We start from the raw sequence: 20962 nt of genomic DNA on the forward strand, positions 1-20962 counted from the left end.
CAGCTTTTGCAGGGCTGGGGGAAGGAAACTGATTTCAGTGATGTGCAGAACTCCCCCAAATCAATCAACAAAATTGGTTCATTACCCACTATGTCTGGACTTGGAATACCAAATTCTAGGTTCTAGTTATCATTCAGTCACTTCCTAAAAGTTCAGCCTTGGGAAAATCACTTGACCTATCTGAGCCTCAGTTTCTCCCTCTGCTAATAAAGGGGATAGACCCAACAATCCCTTCATAGGATTGTAGACAAAGTTGGAAGGGACCCAGAGATCATCTAGTCCAATATCCTGTTTCAAATGAAGACACTGAAACCCCAAGAGATAAACAGACTTGCCCAAAGTCACCTAGTCACTGGCAGAGCTGAAATTCAAGCATCAGTCCTCTGCCTCCAAATTCAGCTTTCTTTAGACTGTACTCCCAGGTCTAAGACTCAATATCTGGCTTTTTTTTTCTATACACAATAACCACTCCCCTTTAAGGCAAAGATGGAGGTTAAGGCAAGGCCAGGCACTCAGGGTAGTAGCACTCCCATTTGTTAAACAAATTTGGAAAAGCAAAACTAAAGATGACATGAAAGCTAAATAAAGAAGACGAAAACCTTCAGCACTGTCCATGTGGAAAGTGCAGACAATCAGACAAAGGGGGAAAAGAATGAACTTGCTGGGGGGGTGAATTTATAGGAATATACTTCCAGTCTGAAGTTCAGCCACGTCTTCATAGGGAGAATAGGCTCTTTTCCCATCTCTTAATGAAAACATCAAGTTTTCAAAAACTAATATTTACATGCTATGCATTTTCCTTTTAATAGTCTGAATAAGAAGTTGCCATGCTTTTCAGTTGCTTCTTAATGAACTGTGTGGGTACAAATGAAAAATAGGGAATGTGAATTTTTTTTTTTGCAGGGCAATGAGGGTTAGGTGACTTGCCCAGGGTCATACAGCTAGTAAGTGTCATGTCTGAGACTGGATTTGAACTCAGGTCCTCCTGAATCCAGGACCAGTACTTTATCCACTGTGCCACCCAGCTGCCCCTGGGAATGTGAATTTTTAAGCCTTCATTTCCCAGTTCCCACCCCACTAAAAGCTCTGTGTATATGTGTGTGCATGTGTGTGTAGTATGTATGTGTATATATATGTATATGTATTTTTATTTATATTTACACATACATAGTATATATGTGTATATGTGTATATATACCTATATAGGGGTATGTGTATATGTGAATATATACCTATATAGGGGTGTGTGTGTGTGTGTGTGTGTGTGTGTGTGTGTGTGTATACACACCTATAAATGGAAGCCAGGTGGCACCATAGTGCATAGAGCTCCTGGCCTGGAGTCAGGAAGATTCATCTTTATTTTTCTTTTCTTTTTTTTTTTAATTTTTTGGCTGGGCAATGAGGGTTAAGTGACTTGCCCAGGGTCACACAGCTAGTAAGTGTCAAGTGTCTGAGGCCAGATTTGAACTCAGGTACTCCTGAATCCAGGGCCAGTGCTTTATCCACTGCACCACCTAGCTGCCCCCAAGACTCATCTTTATGAGTTCAAATCTGGCATCAGACACAAGGTGTGTGACCTCCTTGGCTTTGTCACTTAACCCTGTTTACCTCAGTTTCTTCATTTGTAAAAATGGACTGGAGAAGGAAATGGCAAACCACTTCAGTGCCTTTGCCAAGAAAATTCCAAATGGGGTCACAAAGAGGTGGACACAACTGAACAACAATATATACCAGGGATATATGAAGTTGAAACCAGGCAAAGCATGTAGGTATATGTGTATTTGTATGTTTATAGAAGCACATGTTTATTTCCATAGACATGTTAGGTATACATATGCTATATAATACTACATACATGTTAGATTAATATGTAACAAGTATATGTGTTTTGCATATTATATAATACACATAATATATAATAACATCTATAATACTAGATCTGACATTCTTTGAAAGTCAGTCAGTTCTCAACTCAGAACCTAAAATGCAAACTTAGCCATTAGGAACTTCACATTTTCAAAACAAGAAGAATCCAGTGAACTATACTCCCTGTGAAAATTGCTGCAATAGTACTTTATCTGTCATTTTCTTCTACCTGAGTTATATCTACAAACTATGAATTAGAAGGGGGAGGCTTTTGAGCTGGCAAAAGAGATACTACCAATTATATATTCAAAAATTTAAGTACCTTATCTTGAAAAAGGAATCATTACATTTTTTTCTATGCATTATTCTTTTTTTCTTTTTTTTCCTTTGTTTTTGTGGGTCAATGAGGGTTAAGTTTACTTGCCCAGGGTCACACAGCTAATAAGTGTCAAGTGTCTGAATCCAGGTTTGAACTCAGGTCCTCCTGACTCCAGAGCCGGTGCTCTATCCACTGCACCACCTAGCTACCCCTGCATTATTCTTTTTTAACATGGCATACAACAGAAATGGTAAAGCCATTTCAAAATTGCCCTCTTTGTGAAGGGAGATATAGGCCTCTTCCTAGATTAGTTAACAGGGGAATGGGGATAAGAATGACTTAGGAACTAATAGTGATTGGAAACAGATCTCTAATTAAAGAGAGATAAAGAAAATCTGGTGGAGAGAAGTTGGGGGAGGGTCTAGTCAAACTATTTTACTAAATCTTCAGGATTGATAAGATCTCATTTGTGTTTTGAAAAATGCTTTTCATCATAATCTCCTAAGCCTTCTATAACTTAAACCCCAAGGAAAGCTTGCTGGTTTCCTCTGTTTATGTATCCCTGAGATGAACTAGAAGGGGAAGGGTGTACTGCATCTTAAAAAAAAAAAAAACACAACATCAGAAGCTAGGGGAAATTAAATACATCTTTATTCAGTTACAGTGGAATCATCAACAATGTGGGTTCCAAGAAGCCTCCTAAGTATATTTATAAATTTTTTTTTGGAAAGCTTTCTTCTTAGAAACAGGAAGGCATGTTATGCAGGCAGTAAACAAACTTTAATAACCAGAGCATTTAGATCAAAATGGTGGGATCCCAAATGTTAATTATGGTGGTGATGGTGGTGGGGTTATCTAGATGGTAATCATGCTATTTATCTTTCCATCTAGCACTGATGGTGAAGCAGACATTCCAGGTCTTCCCCCATCCCTCCTAATCTGACTCTCCATTACTGACAACAGATTCCAAGCACTTGGTCCATCATATTTAAAAAAAAAAATGCAACAACATTCTCCTGACTATGTTCTGGAACCAAATGAAGGAGCTTACTTGAACGTGAAAAATAAGAAAATAGATCACAGTGGGAGCTCTTTGGAGAACAGCGATTCGGAGAGCAGTGGGTCAGCTTTCTCTGAAAATGAGGGCCTTACCTCCCGACAGGATGAAGAGATTTCCAATACATCCATTCGGAGGAGAAGTCATGGGGGTCGTCCTACCCAGTCTCCCAAGAGTCCCTCAGCAGAGTATGGCAATGGGAAGGGTAGCCTCTTCCGATTTGATAGGCAAGCCCTTGGCCGGATTTCCACCTCTCCCACCTTGCGGAGGCTCAGAAGCAGCACCTCTCTGCTGCCCCAGGACTCTTTGGAAGCATCTACCTGGAGAAATTGGAAACGGCGGACAGGTTCTCTGAGCTCACTTTATGAAAATCTTCCCAGAAGCCCCACGGCTTACTCTCAGTCTCTGTCATCCTTGAGCCTCAGTTCCAAAGCAGCTCCCCACTTGCAAACAACAATGGCATCATTCAATTTTACCAACTCCAAAAGCAGTTGGCCATGTCCAACGAACAGCCTCATGGACAATGATGCTTTCCTTGGGCTACAGACAAATAATATGGCCCACTCCAACTGTACTTCTCTTTCTGGAAAAGAACATCAGCCTCCGTTTGGATTTATGACCCATGACCAACAGAATCAGGTAAGATGACTCAGACAGAAGCTATTTTGCCTTGTCCTTGGAAACTGCTCAAATTTAAAGATCATCTCTAAAGCCTGGGCCTTCATTCACTGCCCCTGGGCAGACCCTGACTATGTCACTCTCCAGTGGGAAGTATAGTCAATAGTCAATAAACATGTATGTACCAGGCACTGTGCTCTGATGTAGCACAAAGCATATACTACATTTGCACTCAGAGGACCTGGGTTCAAATCCTCTCCCTGTTACTATCAGTATAACATTGAGCCAATTCTTTCATTTTTCAGAACTCCATTTCTTGTTTTTTTAATAATAAACATTTTGGGGGGCAGCTAGGTGGCACAGTGGATAGAGCACCGGCCCTGGAGTCAGGAATACCTGAGTTCAAATCCGGCCTCAGACACTTAACACTTACTAGCTGTGTGACCCTGGGCAAGTCACTTAACCCCAATTGCCTCACCAAAAAAAAAAAATTAAATAAATAATAAATAATAAACATTTTTATGTATAGCTTTGAGTTCCAAAGTTTATCGCTCTTTCCGTCCCTCCCCTGCTCCTCCCTGAGGCAGGAAGCAATCAGATGTGGATCAGACATGTACAATTATGACAAACATCACCACATTAGTTATTTTCTATAAGAAAACGAGCTCTGTTTCTTCACCTGTAAGGTGAGCAGGTTCACCTAAATGGTCTCTCAGGTCCCTTCCAGCCCGAAGTCTGTGATACCATGATCTCATTCTTCTGGGAGGCAAAGATGGTTCAAGCACATGTGTTTTTAGGAGGATACAGGAGGACCAGTCCGCTTTTTTGAAAGGGAAGGGAGAGGTGGTTACAATAACAATGTCAAAGAAGGCAGACACACACCCCAGAGGGAAGAGGTTCCACTAGGTCTACAATTGTGCTTCTAATTACTACTTCCATTTGTGATGCTTCCCACGAATCCATGACTGGCCTGAGCTGCCCAGCAACACAGAGGTTGCACTAGCCTTGCCTAAAGTCAGTAGTGTTTTGCTGAAGTAGGCAACTTGGTGATGCTGGGCCTGGAATCAGAGAGACTCCTCTTTCTGATTTCAAACCTGGCGTCAGACACTTATTAGTGGTATGATCCTGGGCAAGTCACTTCACCCTGTTTGCCTTAGTTTCCTCATCTGTAAAATGAGCTGGAGGGCAGCTAGGTGGCGCAGTGGATAAAGCACTGGCTTTGGATTCAGGAGGACCTCAGTTCAAATACAGCCTCAGACATTTGATACTAGCTGTGTGACCCTGGGCAAGTCACTTAACCCTCATTGCCCTGCAAAACAAAACAAAACAAAGCAAAACGGGCTGGAGAAGGAAATGGCAAACCACTCCCAAATGGGATCACAAAGAGTCGAACGCTACTGAAAATGACTGAATAACAACAACAAAGCAAACGCGGAAATTCATACTGGATTTGGGATACCCATTTGTAGCTTGGTAGAGCTGGGGAGCAATAAGTGACAAGCATGTATTTAGAAATTTTTTTTTAAAAAACACCCATCATGTACTGGTAACTGTACTAGACATCAGGAATAAAGGCCTCCCCCGACCCCGACCCCGACCCCTGCATTCAAGTAGCCTCTATTCTACTTAGAGGGAGAGTGGAGGAATACAACAGGTACACAGATACGGAAATTCCAAATTTATGCAAAGGAATTTCTGGGGTCAGATACTAGCGGTCGGATCAGAACAGGCCTTGTTTCAGAGATAATAGCTGAGCTGAGTCTTGGGAAGAGAGATGGGGATTCTGTAAAGTAGAGGTAAGGAGAGAACACATCCTAAGGGAGGTGGTGTGTTGTAATGGAAAGAACACTGGCTTTAGCATCAGAGAACCTGGGTTCAAATGCTGCCTCTGGTGCTTAGGACTGTTTGTACACTTGAGGCAGGTCACTTAACCCCAGTGGCCTTTGGTTTCCGCCTCTATCAAATGAGGTGGTTGAACTAGATGGTCCCTGAGGCTTCTTGTAACTCTGAATCTATGATCCTTGAGGGCAGGAAATGGTTGGGTTTTTTCTTTTTCTTTGTATGTATGCGTAGTGCCTAGCACACCGCAAATACTAAAGCAATGTTTGTTGATTGGTTGGTTGCAAGTCAGAAATGGAATGACATACATGGGCCAGGCCAGTTTGGTTGGCATACAAAGTAGAAGAGAAAAGTAATATGAAATAAGACAATCAGGATAGTCTAGAACCATATTGGGAAGGTATTTATTTATCTATCTATTTATTTTGTGGGGCAGTGAGGGTTAAGTGACTTGCCCAGGGTCACACAGCTAGTAAATGTCAATTGTCTGAGGCCAGATTTGAACTCGGGTTCTCCTGAATCCAGGGTCGGTGCTTTATCTACTGTACCACCTAGCTGCCCCCTGGGAAGGCTTTTAATGCCAAACAGATATGGTTGTATTAATTTCATCCTTGGCAACAACTGGGAAGCACTGAAGCTTATTGAGCAGAGGAGTAATGTCATCAGATCCGTGCTTTAGAAACAGGCTCAAAAAAAGAACTCTTTAAAATCCCAACTGTAATTAACCAAAATCTAGATTCAATAATTCTGGTTGAAGGGAATGTGGTTTTTCTTTCAAAATACCTACTTTATATTCTTGATGACTAAAATGGATTAAAACTAGAATTTCTTTTCATTTTAGGGAGAAGAAGCTTACCAGTCCAGGTGTGTACATATTTATTTTTCCTGTTATATAAACTGTCGACTATTGTTTTGCTTCTTTAAAAAAAATTGTGTGGAGTTTTAAATTTTCAATTGCATTGAAGTAAAGGAAGGAAGGAATCATTCCTGCACTAAACTATTATCTCATTTGATCTTCACAACAGTACCGAGAGGTAAGTGCTATTATTAGCCCCACTTTACAATAGAGGAAAATGAAACAGACTGAAGTTAAGTGACTTGCCCAGGGTCACACAGGTAGGAAATATCTGGGATAGAATTTGGACTCTCTCCTCCTGACTCCAGGCCTGGTGCTCTAGCCACTGAGTCATCTAGTTGCCAAAGGTGGGGAAAAGGCTGTAAAAAATTATGATACAGTTTCATAAGTCTCCGTCTCCATGAAGGGGGAAACAGGTCGCTAATTATAAGTGACAGAGGGTTACGTTGGGAGCTAACTCATTATCCTTACTTGTAGATGCGGATTTGTCTCCTAGATGCCTCTCTACTGTATTCAGATGTATTGACCCTATTTCAGGCAGGCCAAGGAAGTCAGATGCTGTCACAGATTCTTTTTTTTTTTTTTTTTTGGTGAGGCAATTAGGGTTAAGTGACTTGCTCAGGGTCACACAGCTAGTAAGTGTCAAGTGTCTGAGGCCAAATTTGAACTCAGGTACTCCTGAATCCAGGGCCGGTGCTCTATCCGAGCTGCCCCTACTGATTCAATTTTAACTACTCTGGCTTAAATACCACACCCCGAGGGGCAGCATTTGTTGATTTAAGAAACCAAAATAAACAAAGACCTCAAAGGATACTTTGACATCTCTGTGCTTGGAGGGCTGGTGTTGTCTCATGGAAAGTTAGAGCATTGAACTTGCTGATGTAGGACCATAGACTTAGAATTAGAAATAACTTCCCAGGTCATTTGGGCCAACCTCCTCATCTTACACATAAAACACTTTGTAAACCTAAAGTATTGGACACAGTAAGTACCTGCAATTATTCCATCCATATGGCAACTTCCTCCCCCAATGCTGATCACAACCCTCCTATGTCTTCTCATTCTGCACAGTTCTTGTCCACAGATCCTCCCATGGTACTAGCTAGGACTCAATGGCATCAAACTCAAATAGAAATGAGTCCCTGCAGCAGCTTGTTAACTTAGAAAAGCACAAAGTAACATCATCTACATTGTATTTAATTTTTATTTATTTTGTTAAACATTTTGCAGTTACACTGTAATCTATTTGCAGGTCTTTGTGAGTTTGACACTTCTGCCTACGTCAGGTATAGATATCTTAGATATAGATAATACCATTATAACACTCAGGCTGCTCATCTGTGACTCTTCATTCTACCTCGATGACTCCTTTACTTCATTATACAATTTCTCTCTAAGCTATTTGAGGGTATGTGTAATTAATCATTAGTAATATGCGATAGGGTGGGCCAGATGATATAGTGAATAGAGCACTGAGCCTTGAAGACTTCTCTTCCTGCATTCAAATCAATCCTTAGACACTTACTAGCTGTGTGACCCTGAGCAAGTCACTTAATCCTGTTTGCCTCAGTTTCCTCATCTGTAAAATGAGATGGAGAAGGAAATGGCAAGGCACTCCAGTACCTCTGCCAAGAAATCCCCAAATGAGGTTATGAGGAGTTGGACGTGGCTGAAATGACTGAATAACAACAATATACAATATACAACTACTGCATGCCCCACCATTGCCCCATATAATCTTGAAACATTTTGTCATGCTCCAATTCTTAATTTGCAACTATCATATTATTACCAGGAAAGCATTGGCACTGAACATTTTTATATTTGGTTCTTATTGGGAATAGTTTGGAATAATTAAATGTATTGTTTGGTTTCCCAAATTCAATCTAGCCTCCTTTCCTTCTCTTCAAATCTGAATCCAGTTCCTTGTTGGTTGGTTAATAAGCATTTATTAAGGGTCATTGTCGATCTGTAATGCCTTCCAGGTATATATTCACTGATGTTCTAACTCATTGGCATCAAACTCAAATAGAAATGGGGCTCCTAATGGACATATAAGTACCCTTGCAGGTAGCATATTGACTTAGAAAACTACATATTTAACATTATCAATGTTCTATTGTATTTATTATGCTCAGTATTTTCCAATTACATTTTTGGGGGGGTTTGTGTTGGGTTTTGTGTGTGTGTGTGTGTGTGTGTGTGTGTGTGTGTGTGTGTGTGTGAGGCAATTGGGGTTAGGTGACTTGCTCATTGTCACACAGCTAGTGTTAAGTGTCTGAAGCCGGATTTGAACTCAGGTCCTCCTGAATTCAGGGCCAGTGCTCTATCGACTGCGCCACCTAGCTGCCCTTCCAATTACATTTTAATCTATTTGGGGTACATACTTGGTTTAGGTAGAACTTGCAGGGTTGTAGCCAAAGAGTAATGCATTTAATACCTCAGGTCTAACTAATGGGCTGCCCATCCCATGGCATAGTATCACCTGGGCAATGCGCTCTTCTTCATCTAATTGGTTTTCTGCGTGTGAAGGGCTAGAAATCTGTATTTCTCAAAGAGATTCTGAAGACGAGCATGAGGGTACATGCCCATAATCCCTGCAGCTGGGAAAGCTGAAGCTAGTCTCCATTGCTTGAGTCCTGGAGTTCTGAGCTGCAGTCAAGCTAAAGCTAACAAATATCTACACTAAGTCTGGCCCCCATATGATAAGCCCCTGAGAGCATGATGCCACCAGGCTCCCTAAGGAGGGGTGCCAGAAACTGAGTAGATCAATGCTTTTGTGCCAATTGACATCAGGGTCAGACTAATGATTGGCCATTGCATTCCCAGCCTGGGTGAGATAGGGAGATCCTGCCTCTAAGTAAAAACGTAAGTAAGTAAGTAAGTAAGTAAGTAAGTAAGTAAGTAAGTAAGTAAGTAAGTAAGTAAGTAAGTAAGTAAGTAAGTAAGTAAGTAAGTAAGTAAAAGAGATTCCAAGTATAGACACCTATTAAGCACCTACCTGGTACTTCACTAGGTGGTTCTTATCCTTTTCACAAAAGATATGCAATAGGGAATACAACATGTACATACTGTATATAAGTCTATATCAAATATATAAGGATAATAAATACAAGGTAGTTTGGAAGTTTGGCACCAGCAGATGGTAGACATTGGGAAAGACTTCATGCAAGACCATGGTACTTGAACTCCTGATTGAAGGAAGAGAGGGATCCTCTGATGCAGAGGTAAGCAGCAATGTACAGTTTAGGAGAATATTAAATTTGAGACTACTAGATATGATAGATGTAATACGTGGTTTAAAATCAAGAAGTCCTGGGTTTTAAAATGGCCTCTAACATGTACTTTCTGTATAATCTTGGGCAATCACTTAACCATACTCCTCAAGCAATTCCTTAGAACATCATATGGCACAGGGGGAAAGGTGCTGGGTTTGGAGTCAGGACCTGCATTTGAATTGTGGTTTTGCCACTTACTATGTGACCCCTAGCAAGTCTCTGAACCTCTCCAGGACCCTCATATGTAAAATGACGGAGAAGATGTCCTTGAAATTCACTTCTACCTCTAAATCTCATGGCTTTATAATCTACCCAGTCATAGACTGATCATACTCTGTATCACTGAAGGGAGTTCCCACAATAGGAGTTGACTCAGATCATTCCGGAAAATAACTACAGGGAAGTTAGGAGGACTGAGAGACACCCTGGCTACTTCTCAAGTGTTGTGGCCAGACTGGTAATGTCAAATGAAAGAGCAAAATTTTCATCAGATGTTCTGCCTTTCCTGAGGAGAAATGCCCCCAGGATGAGTTGGGATAATTTATGAAACTGCTAGAATTGGACCCTAGAGGTCATCCAGGCCAACCCATAGATAAGGAAGCTGAGTTCCAAGAAGACTTCCTCAAGGTCACACAGGTCAAATAAATATTTGAACCCAAGTCCTTTAACTCTATATTTTTGGCTATTTTGCAATGTACCAATTCATTTTTCCCAGAAGATCAAAAGTGATCATGAGAAGGAGTATAATATCAGAAGGTTAAGATTGGACAATTTTTTTTTTCCTTTAGGAAGATTCAGCATTTGGTTTCCAAGGAGATGTCAGGTCATCAGTAGCCCTCTTTGATAGTCCCAGTACCAGCGAACTACTATTTCAGATTCAGTGAGGCTTCTGTTTTACCTGGTGTGCCCTGAGATTTTGCTCTGCTAAAGAGCTTTTAAAAGCACTTTGGAGGACAGGAGACCTAAAAATTAAAACCCATGAATATTTCCTTAGTGCTACAAAAACTCATACTAGAACTTCATACCCCAGCTCCAGCGATGGAGGGCATTCCTAGAATTGTGGCCATCACTGCAGTTATCATCAGAAAAGCAGATGGTTGGGATTTATGCCAGGAGAGGAACCCCTCACCTTTGGTTGAGGAAGTATCAGGAGAACCATGGTCTCCTATTTGCTTTCCTTGTCTTCATTCTCTTCCCTCTCCAATTCATCTACCACACGTCTGAATCCTTGGCTCTTTGTGACCCCATTTAGAGTGTTTGTTTTTGGCAAAGACACTGGAGTGGTTTTCCATTTCCTTCTCCAGCTCATCTTACAGATGAGGAAACTGAGGCAAACTGAGTGAAGTGACTTGCCCAGGGTCACACAGATAGGAAGTATCTGAGGCTGAATCTGAACATAGGTCCTTCTGACTCCAGGCCCAGTGCTCTATTGATGACTTTCCATAGTCCTTCCTCACTTAAATTCAATTCATTCCAAGTCATGACATCATCTCCCAGATATCATGATCTGCTTCGAGAAGGAAGGACAGACAACAACAACCAAATGCCAGCCAAAATAAGCTTTCTAAAGCTAAAGTGTGAACACATTATTCTTCTTACTTAAAGACCCTCACTGACTCCCTATTGGCCCTAAGTTTTAAATATCAATTCCTTGGGTTGGCCTTTAATGTCCTTTAAAATCAGATGGTATGGGCAGCTAGGTGGCACAGTGGATAGAGCACCAGCCCTGGAATCAGGAGGACCTGAGTTCAAATCCAGCCTCAGACACTTGACACTCACTAACTGTGTGACCCTGGACAAGTCACTTAACCCCAATTGTCTCACCCCAAAAAAAGAAATCAGATTGTATTCTACCTTTTGAAGCTTACTGAACATTACTGTCCTTCAGACACTCTATGGTCCAGACAAACAAACCTGTATGCTGCTCTCCCTACATAGTATTTAATCTCCTGCCTCCATGACCAGAATATACCCCCTTCTTTCCTCTATCTCATAGAATTTTGATACCTCCACAAGCCTCACCCATAGTTCTGGCTCTTTTCTCCTACCCCTAGAAATTTCTTTGCATACTTTTTGTAGATATAGTTATGTGTGTGTGTGTGTATATATATATGTATATATATATATGTATGTATATGTGTATACATGTGTGTATATATAAATATATACGCATATATTGATAAAGACATCTCTATAAATATTTAAGTAGATATAAATCTATATACATATGGAAAGATATCTGTCTATCTATCTCTGGTTGTCTATCTGTCCATCTTTATATCTATCATCTATCATCTATATCTATCACCTATCTGTCATCTATCTATAATCTATATATCTATCTATTCATCTATATTTCTATCTATCTACCTATCTATCATCTATCTATCTATCTATCTAGTTTTTCCCAATCAGAATGTAAGTTTCTTGAAGGCATACTGGGATTTTTTAAATTCCCAGCATCTAGCATAGTGTGTGGCACATACTAGGTGCTTAATAAATGCCTGCTGAATGAATAAATTTAAATTTCCAATGTGGTCTCCTCCCCTGTTTAGATTGAGAAGGTTGCATTAGATCATCTTCAAGGTCCCTTCCAGTTCTGACATAGTATGATTTAGATAAGGCTTGCCCTCTCTATCTCTTCATCTCCTCCTTCCCCATTCTTCCACTAAGGCCCTGTGGGCATGACCTTTTTGAGAGCAGAAGGTGTACCCATATGCCCTTGTGGATATACGAAGAAACAGTGAGAGCAGCAGTTTGCCTCTGAAAAACATGCAGGCATACACCTAAAATTCTAGCAGAATCTCAGCTCTACAGTTCTTTGTTTGGTAAATCTACTATCTAATAATAAATCCACCAGCATTCATTAAGCACCTACTATGTGCCAGACACTGGGTGCTGTGATCCAAAGACATAAATGAAACAGTCCCTCCCTTGAGCTTATTTAAGATCTATTAGGGAAAAGAATATGTAAATGCAAACTACATAACATGAGAGGAAAAGCGAGGCCAAAGAAAATCTACAAAAGAGGATTCCTTTTCTTCCAGATGCAGCACTGAGTTGATTTTTTTTCTTTACCTTTGTCATCCAACAGGAATTGGGACCATTGACTTAGATTTCTTGCTCCCAAACTAGCACCTGCAGTTGAGAAGTGCCTGTCTCCCTTGTCAACATTTTATAACCGCAACCCCACCCCCCAGCAGTTTTCTGGTGCCTCTTAGAGTCTTCCACCCCCAAGCACTTGTCTTAGCATTTGTTATTGTTCATTTGTTTTCAGCCCGGTCTTGTCATGTCTTGGCAAAGATCCTGGAGTGGTTTGCCATTTCCTTCTCCAGCTCATTTTACCGATGAGGAAACCGGGTTAGGTGACTTGCTCAAGGTCACAAAGCTAGTCACTGAGGATAGATTCGAACTCAACCTGATTACAGGCCCAGCACTCTATACACCATGGCACCATCTAATGGCTGATCTTTTTTTTTTTTAAGCAATTGGGGTTAAGTGACTTGCCCAGGGTCACACAGCTAGTAAGTGTCAAGGGTCTGAGGTCACATTTGAACTCAGGTCCTCCTGAATCCAGGACTGGTGCTTTATCCACTGCGCCACCTAGCTGCCCCTAGGGGCTGATCTTAACACTGGGTTCTGCCATTGTTCTCATGGTTGAGTAGGACCCTCTGCATTTGAAATGATGAAGTTTCACATCCAGTAGATTGTGAGCTCCTTGAAGGCAGGGATAACCTTGGGTTTTGTATTTTAATTTCTAAGGCTTAGCATGGTGCCTGGTGTACACAGTAGTTGCTTATTGATTGAAAAGGGAGGAGTTAAAGATGATTCTCATATTTAGAGCCAAAGAGTCTGGGTAGCATCAATTCAAGAACCATTTGTCAAGCACCTATTGCAATGCCAGAGGGGTTTTGCTTTGCTTTTGTCATCCAAGAGGGGTTGGGGTTGACAATGTGTTTTTGGCACCATGGCCCCTTTATGTACCCTCTCTCTCCTCTTCATCCTCTCTCTCCTCAGTGAATCCTCATTTTTTCTTCTCCAGGGCCTAGTTACATCCTTTCTCTATACCCCCTCCCCACCCCCACCAAAAACCAAAATCTGTTCTCAAAGAGGCAATATGACATAGAAGATGGAGTTCAGGACCTGAATTTAAATCCTACCTTAGATACTTTTTGCTGTGTGACCCTGAGTAAGTCCCTTAACCTCTCTGGGCCTCAATTTCCTCATCTGTAAAATGAAGGTATGGAGTGCCTCTAAGGCCCCTTAGAGTTCTGAAGCTATGATCTTGTGAAAGATTAAGAACTAAGGCATAAAGGACTAATAATGTTTAAAGTGTTTTTTGAACACTCTACCCCCAGGTTATTTGTATTTTAAAAAGGATCAACAGTTTGAGCCAAATAAAGGAAGTAGAATTAAGGAACAAAGTTCTAAACCAAAGGAACAAAGTAGTACCAGGGGGATTTGGTATATCAACCAGGCAGTAGGGGAGAGATGAGGGAGTGAGACCTTTGGCCAACTGTATTAATACCTCACAATTATATAATTCTTTTGGGGGGGCGGGGCGTGAGGCAATTGGGGTTAAGTGACTTGCCCAGGGTCACACAGCTGGTAGGTGTTAAGTGTCTGAGGCCATATTTGAACTCAGGTCCTCCTGTCTCCAGGGCTGGTGCACTGCACCACCTAGCTGCCCCCACTTATATAATTCTTTAAGGCTTGCTAAGTGCTTTAAAATATTATCTCATTTTACCCTCACAAGAACCCTCCAAGGCAGGTGCTATTATCTCCATTTGTTAGAGAAAGGATTTGAATCCAGGTCCTGAGCTCCATCTTCTATGTCACATTACCTCTTTCAGATCAGATTTCTTTTGAGAGGGTACACAGAAAGCATGAAGAAACTAGGCACTGAAGAAGATAAAAGTCCTCAGACAGACAGATGTTAAGTGACCTGACTAGGTCACACCGGTAATAAGTGTCTGAGGTAAGATTTGAACTATGATCTTCCTGAATCCAGGTTGAGTGGTCTACCCATTTCAACCACCTGTTGTTGAGTCATTTCAGTCATTTCTGACTCTCTGTGACCCCCTTTGGGGTTTTCTTGACAAATATATTGGTTTGTCATTTCCTTCTCCAGCTCATCTTACAGATAAGGAAATTGAGGCAAAGAGGGTTAAGGGACTTGCCCAGGGTCACACAGATAGTAAGTGTCTGAGGACAGATTTGGACTTGGGTCCTCCTGACCCCAGGCACGATGCTTTATCTACTGTGTCACCCAGCTACCCTCTTTACCACCTAGTTACCTAAAATTATAGCAGAGCTAGCCCTGCAGCTTGCATAAGAGGACATGATACTAAGTAGGTTTCTAATGAAAATACTCAAAAGGAAATGGGGAACAAAACAAAACAAATGTATCCAAATAAGCAGCTGGAAAGGCATTGGCCTTGAAACATGCGAGGAGTATTGGAAGTCAGTCATAAGGAAGAAAGGAAGCCTAATCAGGGCCATGGGCAAATGGCCTTTGAGTCATTTTTGAGTCTCACCTTTGCAAAAGGTAACATGATTCCTTCCCTAAACTGTAATGAAACAATCAGATTTTTCTTCCCTCAAAGAAAAACATTCAGAAAACTTTTCCAGCATAATACTGTGGACCCAAAGGTAGATGACTTGTTTCATATTGTTTAAAGGAAAAAGCCAAATCAGCTTAGATCAGGGGATAAATTGATCCGGGCTACTGGTGCTTTACCCCAGGGCAGAACTCTTAGAAGAAATTGAAAGGACAAATAATTTTTAACCCAGAATAGGATGAGATGATGAGTGAATCAGCTGGGTTCAGAAATTGACTGACTTCCAAGGCATTATAACCTGGTCACTTCCTCTTTCTCTCTCTCCCACAGAGAAAATCCCCAACCCTCTTGCCCTCTTTCTTCTCTTCCCCAGGGTTTCTTCTTCCTTCCCTTCTCTTACTGCCAACCAGTAACTCTCCTGCTGACAACTCTTCCCATTAAGGCAGAGCAATAATAATCCCAGGGCTACCTTGCTTCCCCTAGCATGCACAGAGCAGTACCTGCCCAAGGCTTCTCTGGTAGAGCAGGAAAAGCAAGAACCCAAAATCCCAAGGGTTGGATATTCTCCAGAGTCCCAACCCTAGGATTCTATCCCTTAACCCACTAAATTACCCAATTAGCTCTCCTCATTCTACAGAATTTGTCCTAATTATTTCTTGGATGATTTTCACATCATGAATTACATAGTTAAATTGAGGGTGAATTTTCCAATGGATCCTACAACTGCTAGAAATATCTCAGCTCTAACAGTTAATCCACTGCACAGAAACCAACATGTAGGGACAACATGAACATTTAAGGTCCCTTCCAGCTCTAAATTCCTGTTCTCTTTTTTTCCTGTCCCTTTTGCTCTTTTTTTCTTTGCTAAGGTCATTCACAGTGGAAGAGAGGCAAAATTAGGCTCAAATTTAAAAAAAATCTTTGCAGCAAGAGTTATAAAAAGGGCAGAATAAGCTGAAGGAAGGGAAGTCCCCATCACTAGAGGTCTTCAAGCAAGAAGCTGGATGAGTTCTTGCCAAGTAGGTCTCAGATAGGAATCTTGGTCAGGTATAGACTGGACTAGATGGTTATTGAGGTCCCTAACTGCATCACTGGGTCATATATTAAGAGCTAAAAGGAAACTTGGAGGACATTTAGTCAAACCCCCTCATTTTAGATGTGGAAACTGAGGCACAGGGAGGCTAAGCAATTTGCCTTGGGTCATACAACCAGTGACTAAGACAAGATTTGAATACACTAACATATAAACATGGTATAAACTTGCATGTATATATAGTGTGCATATACATACATGTATAGACACATATCCTAACCTTTTAACCTTTCTTCTGAATTCCATCCCAGTGTCCTCTATGGCTTATAAGGCATCTCAGGCTATGTGTCCCATAGTCACCTCAAACCCAGCATTTCCAAAATGAGCTCATCATTTGTCCCTCTAAATTTCCCTTTTCTTACTTCAGTATTTTCATCTATGGCAACACCATTCACTTCCCTCTCACTCACCTTTTACATCTAATCTGCTACCAAATCCTATTAACTCTACCTCAGGCATATCTCTATACCCATCCTTTCCTCTCAATTCCCAATGCCACCACCATAATGTAGATCTTCATTACTACCCAACAATTATATCATAATAGCCTCCTAGCAGTTCTTCCTGTCTCCATCCTTCCCAGGCAATCCATATTTCATGTCACTGCCAGATTAATAAATTCTACAGGTCATCATGTCACTTAAATGCTCAAAAGTTCTCAATAGCTCTGACTGCTTACTCCATAAAGTCCAAGACCCCCTGTCTGTCATTCAAATCCCTTCATCTGGTGCCACCCCACTGTTACAGCCTTCTCCTAAATCACTCCCTTCCATAAACTCTATGTTTCAATCAAACTCGACTACTCTCTGACTCTCAAATGTATCATGCTTGCTTATGTCCCTGTGCCTTTCCTCAGTCTGTTATTTATGCATTAAATATGGATAATATGTATGAAGTATAACATTATAGGAAGACTACTGGGTTAGAGTCAGAGGACCTTGATTAAGATCCTGGCTCTTCCACTACCAGTTTCTTTCTTTAGTAAATCATTTTAATTCCATGGCCTTCAGTTTCCTCATCTAAAAAATGATCTCTAGAATCTCTTCTAACACCAAATCTATGGTCCAAAGGGGCTGCTATAGTCAGATCCACCAACTATCTTCTTGCCTACCTGTGTGACACTGGGCAAGTTCCTCAACCTCTCTGGCACTTAGTTTCTTCATCTATAAAATGGGATGTTTGGACTAGATGAGTTCTGAGGTCCCTTTCAGTGCTGCATCTTTGATCCTATGATCCTTCTCGTCATCTGGTGAATTCCCATTCATCATTTAAAGACTAATTCAAATTATAATTAGTCCATGAAGATTTCCCTGATCTCCCCACTTGATAATGCCTTTTCTCCTAAGACCTTACATAGCACAAAACTGGTAAAGTAGCAGTTACTTTTTTGCCGTTCTGTATTTATCACATGATACTATCTTGCAGCAATCTCTGTTGGTTGCTCAATCTCTCTTCCCTTGTCCACTGGACTCTAGATCTATGAGAGTAAAAACATTTATTCCTAAACATTGTATGTCACTTAACACTTAGCACAGTGTTCTTCACTAACTATTTAATAATATTTGTTGAATGATGGCCACTCTAGTAGCCCTATTACCAAAATGGCTGCCAGCACCATGGCCAGCAATTGACACTGATGAGTGTAGTCCTGTGGCTCAACACTGAGATATAGCAAGGTCGAATGCTGCTTACAGCTAGGGGCATTCTGACAGAGTCAGTAATGAAGGCTAGTAACTTTAATTATAGTGACTGACCTTTGCACCTTTGAGCAATCTGAATTACCCTCAGAAATCAAACTAAGAATCCCATGATTCTCTTAGGCATTGTTGCCTCCAGTGTGAGTATGGCTATGTATCTTTTCTACTGTGCTAACCTATGCAGAAACAACATGGGAAGTATACATCCATGTCCCTTCCACAGATATCTGGTATTTTATGAAAATATTTGATAGCCATTCCTATGAGACAAAGGATCGGAGTTATTTTTAGCTGGTTTTAGTCTATGATAAGAAGGATTTTTTAGAGACAACTTGAGTGGCATTTCTAATATCATGCTCATTTTGAGATTCTGCCCTGTCACCATAAGATAGTATTTCAAGAGACCAGAGCTGGTGCTTAAGGGAGGCCCTTGAATAGCCAAAGAGCTCCCCTTGTAGTCCTCCCAACTTAAATCCTGTGATCTGATGGCAATATAGCTTAATGGTATGGAAACAACATGAGACTAAGTCTTTGGCAGCAGAGAAGAAATTCAGATGATTGAAAACATGAGATAATTTCCCAAATGCGATTTATAGCTCTCCCTTCCTCATATTCATTTTGTGGGTCCAGTCCTTTATGCATCAGCAATGCCTTTACAAGATATATGTACCAATGGATTAAACCAATGGATTGCCAATCCAACTGCATGTAATGATCTGGCCAATAAACATTTTTTATCCACTTGGTTGTCATTGTATAGATTGTTAAGCAGATCTTGTTTGATAATAATTACATTGATAATAGCTAACATATGTGTAATACTTTAGGGTTTGCAAAATGTTTTACATATATTATTTTATCTGCACAACAACCCTATAAGATATAAATTATTATTATTATTCCCATTTCACAGATAAGGAATTCAAAGGTGAGAGGTCAAGAGACTTGGCCACATTTATACAGTTAGCATCTGAGGCAGGATTTGAACACAGGTATTCGTGACTATAAGTATAGTGCTCTAATCACTGTGCTACCTGGCTGCTTCTAAGTAACTTAAGGATCTTATTAAAAAGGCTTTCAAGTGTTCTGCAACTTCCTCTAATTATTGCAATGCTGTCCATGTCTAGAGCATCTAGAAAGCCACCATCTACAGGGACTCCCTCTTCAATTTTAATTTTGCATAGGATATTGACACTTATGAACCCTCTTAACAAACATGCATGTGGTTTAGGCCTCATTTAATGTTGATATTCAAAGTATCATTGAATGGATTGATCTTTGTGGCTCTTTTTTATTCTAGACTCCTGACACTGGCATGTACCTGGGAGAGATTGTATTTGAGTATAGCCTTCTAGGCTGTGTTTGCTTTACCAGGCCATTTGGTTTTTGTTGTAATTTGACAAAAAGTTAACAGAATTGATTATATGTGATCTATACTCTTGATCAACTGTGAGACTGTGAAGTTGTCTATAGAAGAAAACCATCAGCAAAACCTTGCCTGTTCCTTTCATCAAGGAGTCCTCCAATACCATCTGATCATTCTCTGCTACCCCTCCCCTTTTTGAACTGCATTCTTCTACCTCAATCACATAACACATGGATCTCCTCAAACCCAAAGACTTTCCCTGAAATCTTGACCCTTAGAAAGCTTTCCAGAGCAGTAAAATGATGGTTCATGATAGCTCCAGATTTTTGCCATGGAAGTTGATACTTTCATCAAAGCCATGGAGGCTGTCCTTTCTCAAGCTAGATCCCTCCTATATCCCTTGATAGACTGGAAACTCCTTGAGAACAACCAGTGTTTCATTTTTGTCTTTGAATCCGCAGCACCTAGTATAGTACCTGACACATGGAAGGGACTTAATAAATACTTGTTTCATTGGCTAATTGATCCCCCTAGGTTCTTGCATCCTGCACTGTGATTAAGCTATTCATAATGAGTGGGGGGATGGGGGGAACTGTCCAATCTGGGTAAATGAGCTGCTAGACCTGAAGACAACATTTGAGAATTGATACCTGTCATGTAAAGAGGCTTCAATTAAATATTCAATCAATATACTCACTTTTAGAAGAAAACACAAAAACAAAAGTAGGACAGTGCCTGCCCTTTATGAACTTACATTCTATTAGAGGGAAAAATATGTTTATCATAGACATGCATTGCAATAATAGCTAGCATTTATATAGGACTTTAAAGTTGGCAAAGCCCTTTACCTATGTGAACTCATTTATAATAATAATAATAATAATAATAATAATAACTAGCATTTCTAGAGCTCTCTAAGGTTTGCAAAAAGTTTTTATATTTGATCTCATTTGATCTTCATGTCAACACTATGAAGTAAGTTCTATGATAATAAATAGTCATTTTAAGAGTAATTATTAATTTTTATTATCCCTACATTATAGACAAGAAAAATTAGCCTTAAGGTAGTTAAATGGCTTACCCTGGGTCACAGAAATAGTAAGTGTCAGGGGCAGAATGTAAATTGAAATCTACCTGGCTCCAAGAACCAAGTGATATCCACTGTACCACCTAACTGGCATTACCATTCACCTCATGGGAAAGACAATGTTAATGGCAGCTGGGTGTGTATTAGCATACCTTTTCCACACTCTATGCATGCTTATGAGGTTGATAGATAAGTAAATGAAATAAATAAATAAAAATAAAAACAGGAGGCAGCTAGGTGGTGCAGTGGATAAAGCACTGGCCCTGGATTCAGGAGGACATGAGTTCAAATCCGGCCTCAGACACCTGACACTAGCTGTGTGACC

The 20962-nt window shown here is 40.6% G+C and overlaps 1 protein-coding gene across 1 annotated transcript in view; it reads left to right on the top strand.

Moving 5' to 3' along the window:
• The first annotated feature begins 3108 nt into the window (after nt 1-3108).
• PLEKHG7 (pleckstrin homology and RhoGEF domain containing G7) overlaps nt 3109-20962 on the top strand; it is an 88146-nt gene continuing 70292 nt past the window's right edge. Inside the window, exons 1-2 of the mRNA XM_043965386.1 lie at nt 3109-3881; nt 6541-6563. Coding sequence (XP_043821321.1) covers nt 3186-3881; nt 6541-6563 — 719 coding nt within the window. The 5' untranslated portion in view covers nt 3109-3185. The remainder of the gene's footprint in view (nt 3882-6540; nt 6564-20962) is intronic.

This window comes from Dromiciops gliroides, chromosome 5, assembly GCF_019393635.1.
Source record: "Dromiciops gliroides isolate mDroGli1 chromosome 5, mDroGli1.pri, whole genome shotgun sequence".
Taxonomy (NCBI): domain Eukaryota; kingdom Metazoa; phylum Chordata; class Mammalia; order Microbiotheria; family Microbiotheriidae; genus Dromiciops; species Dromiciops gliroides.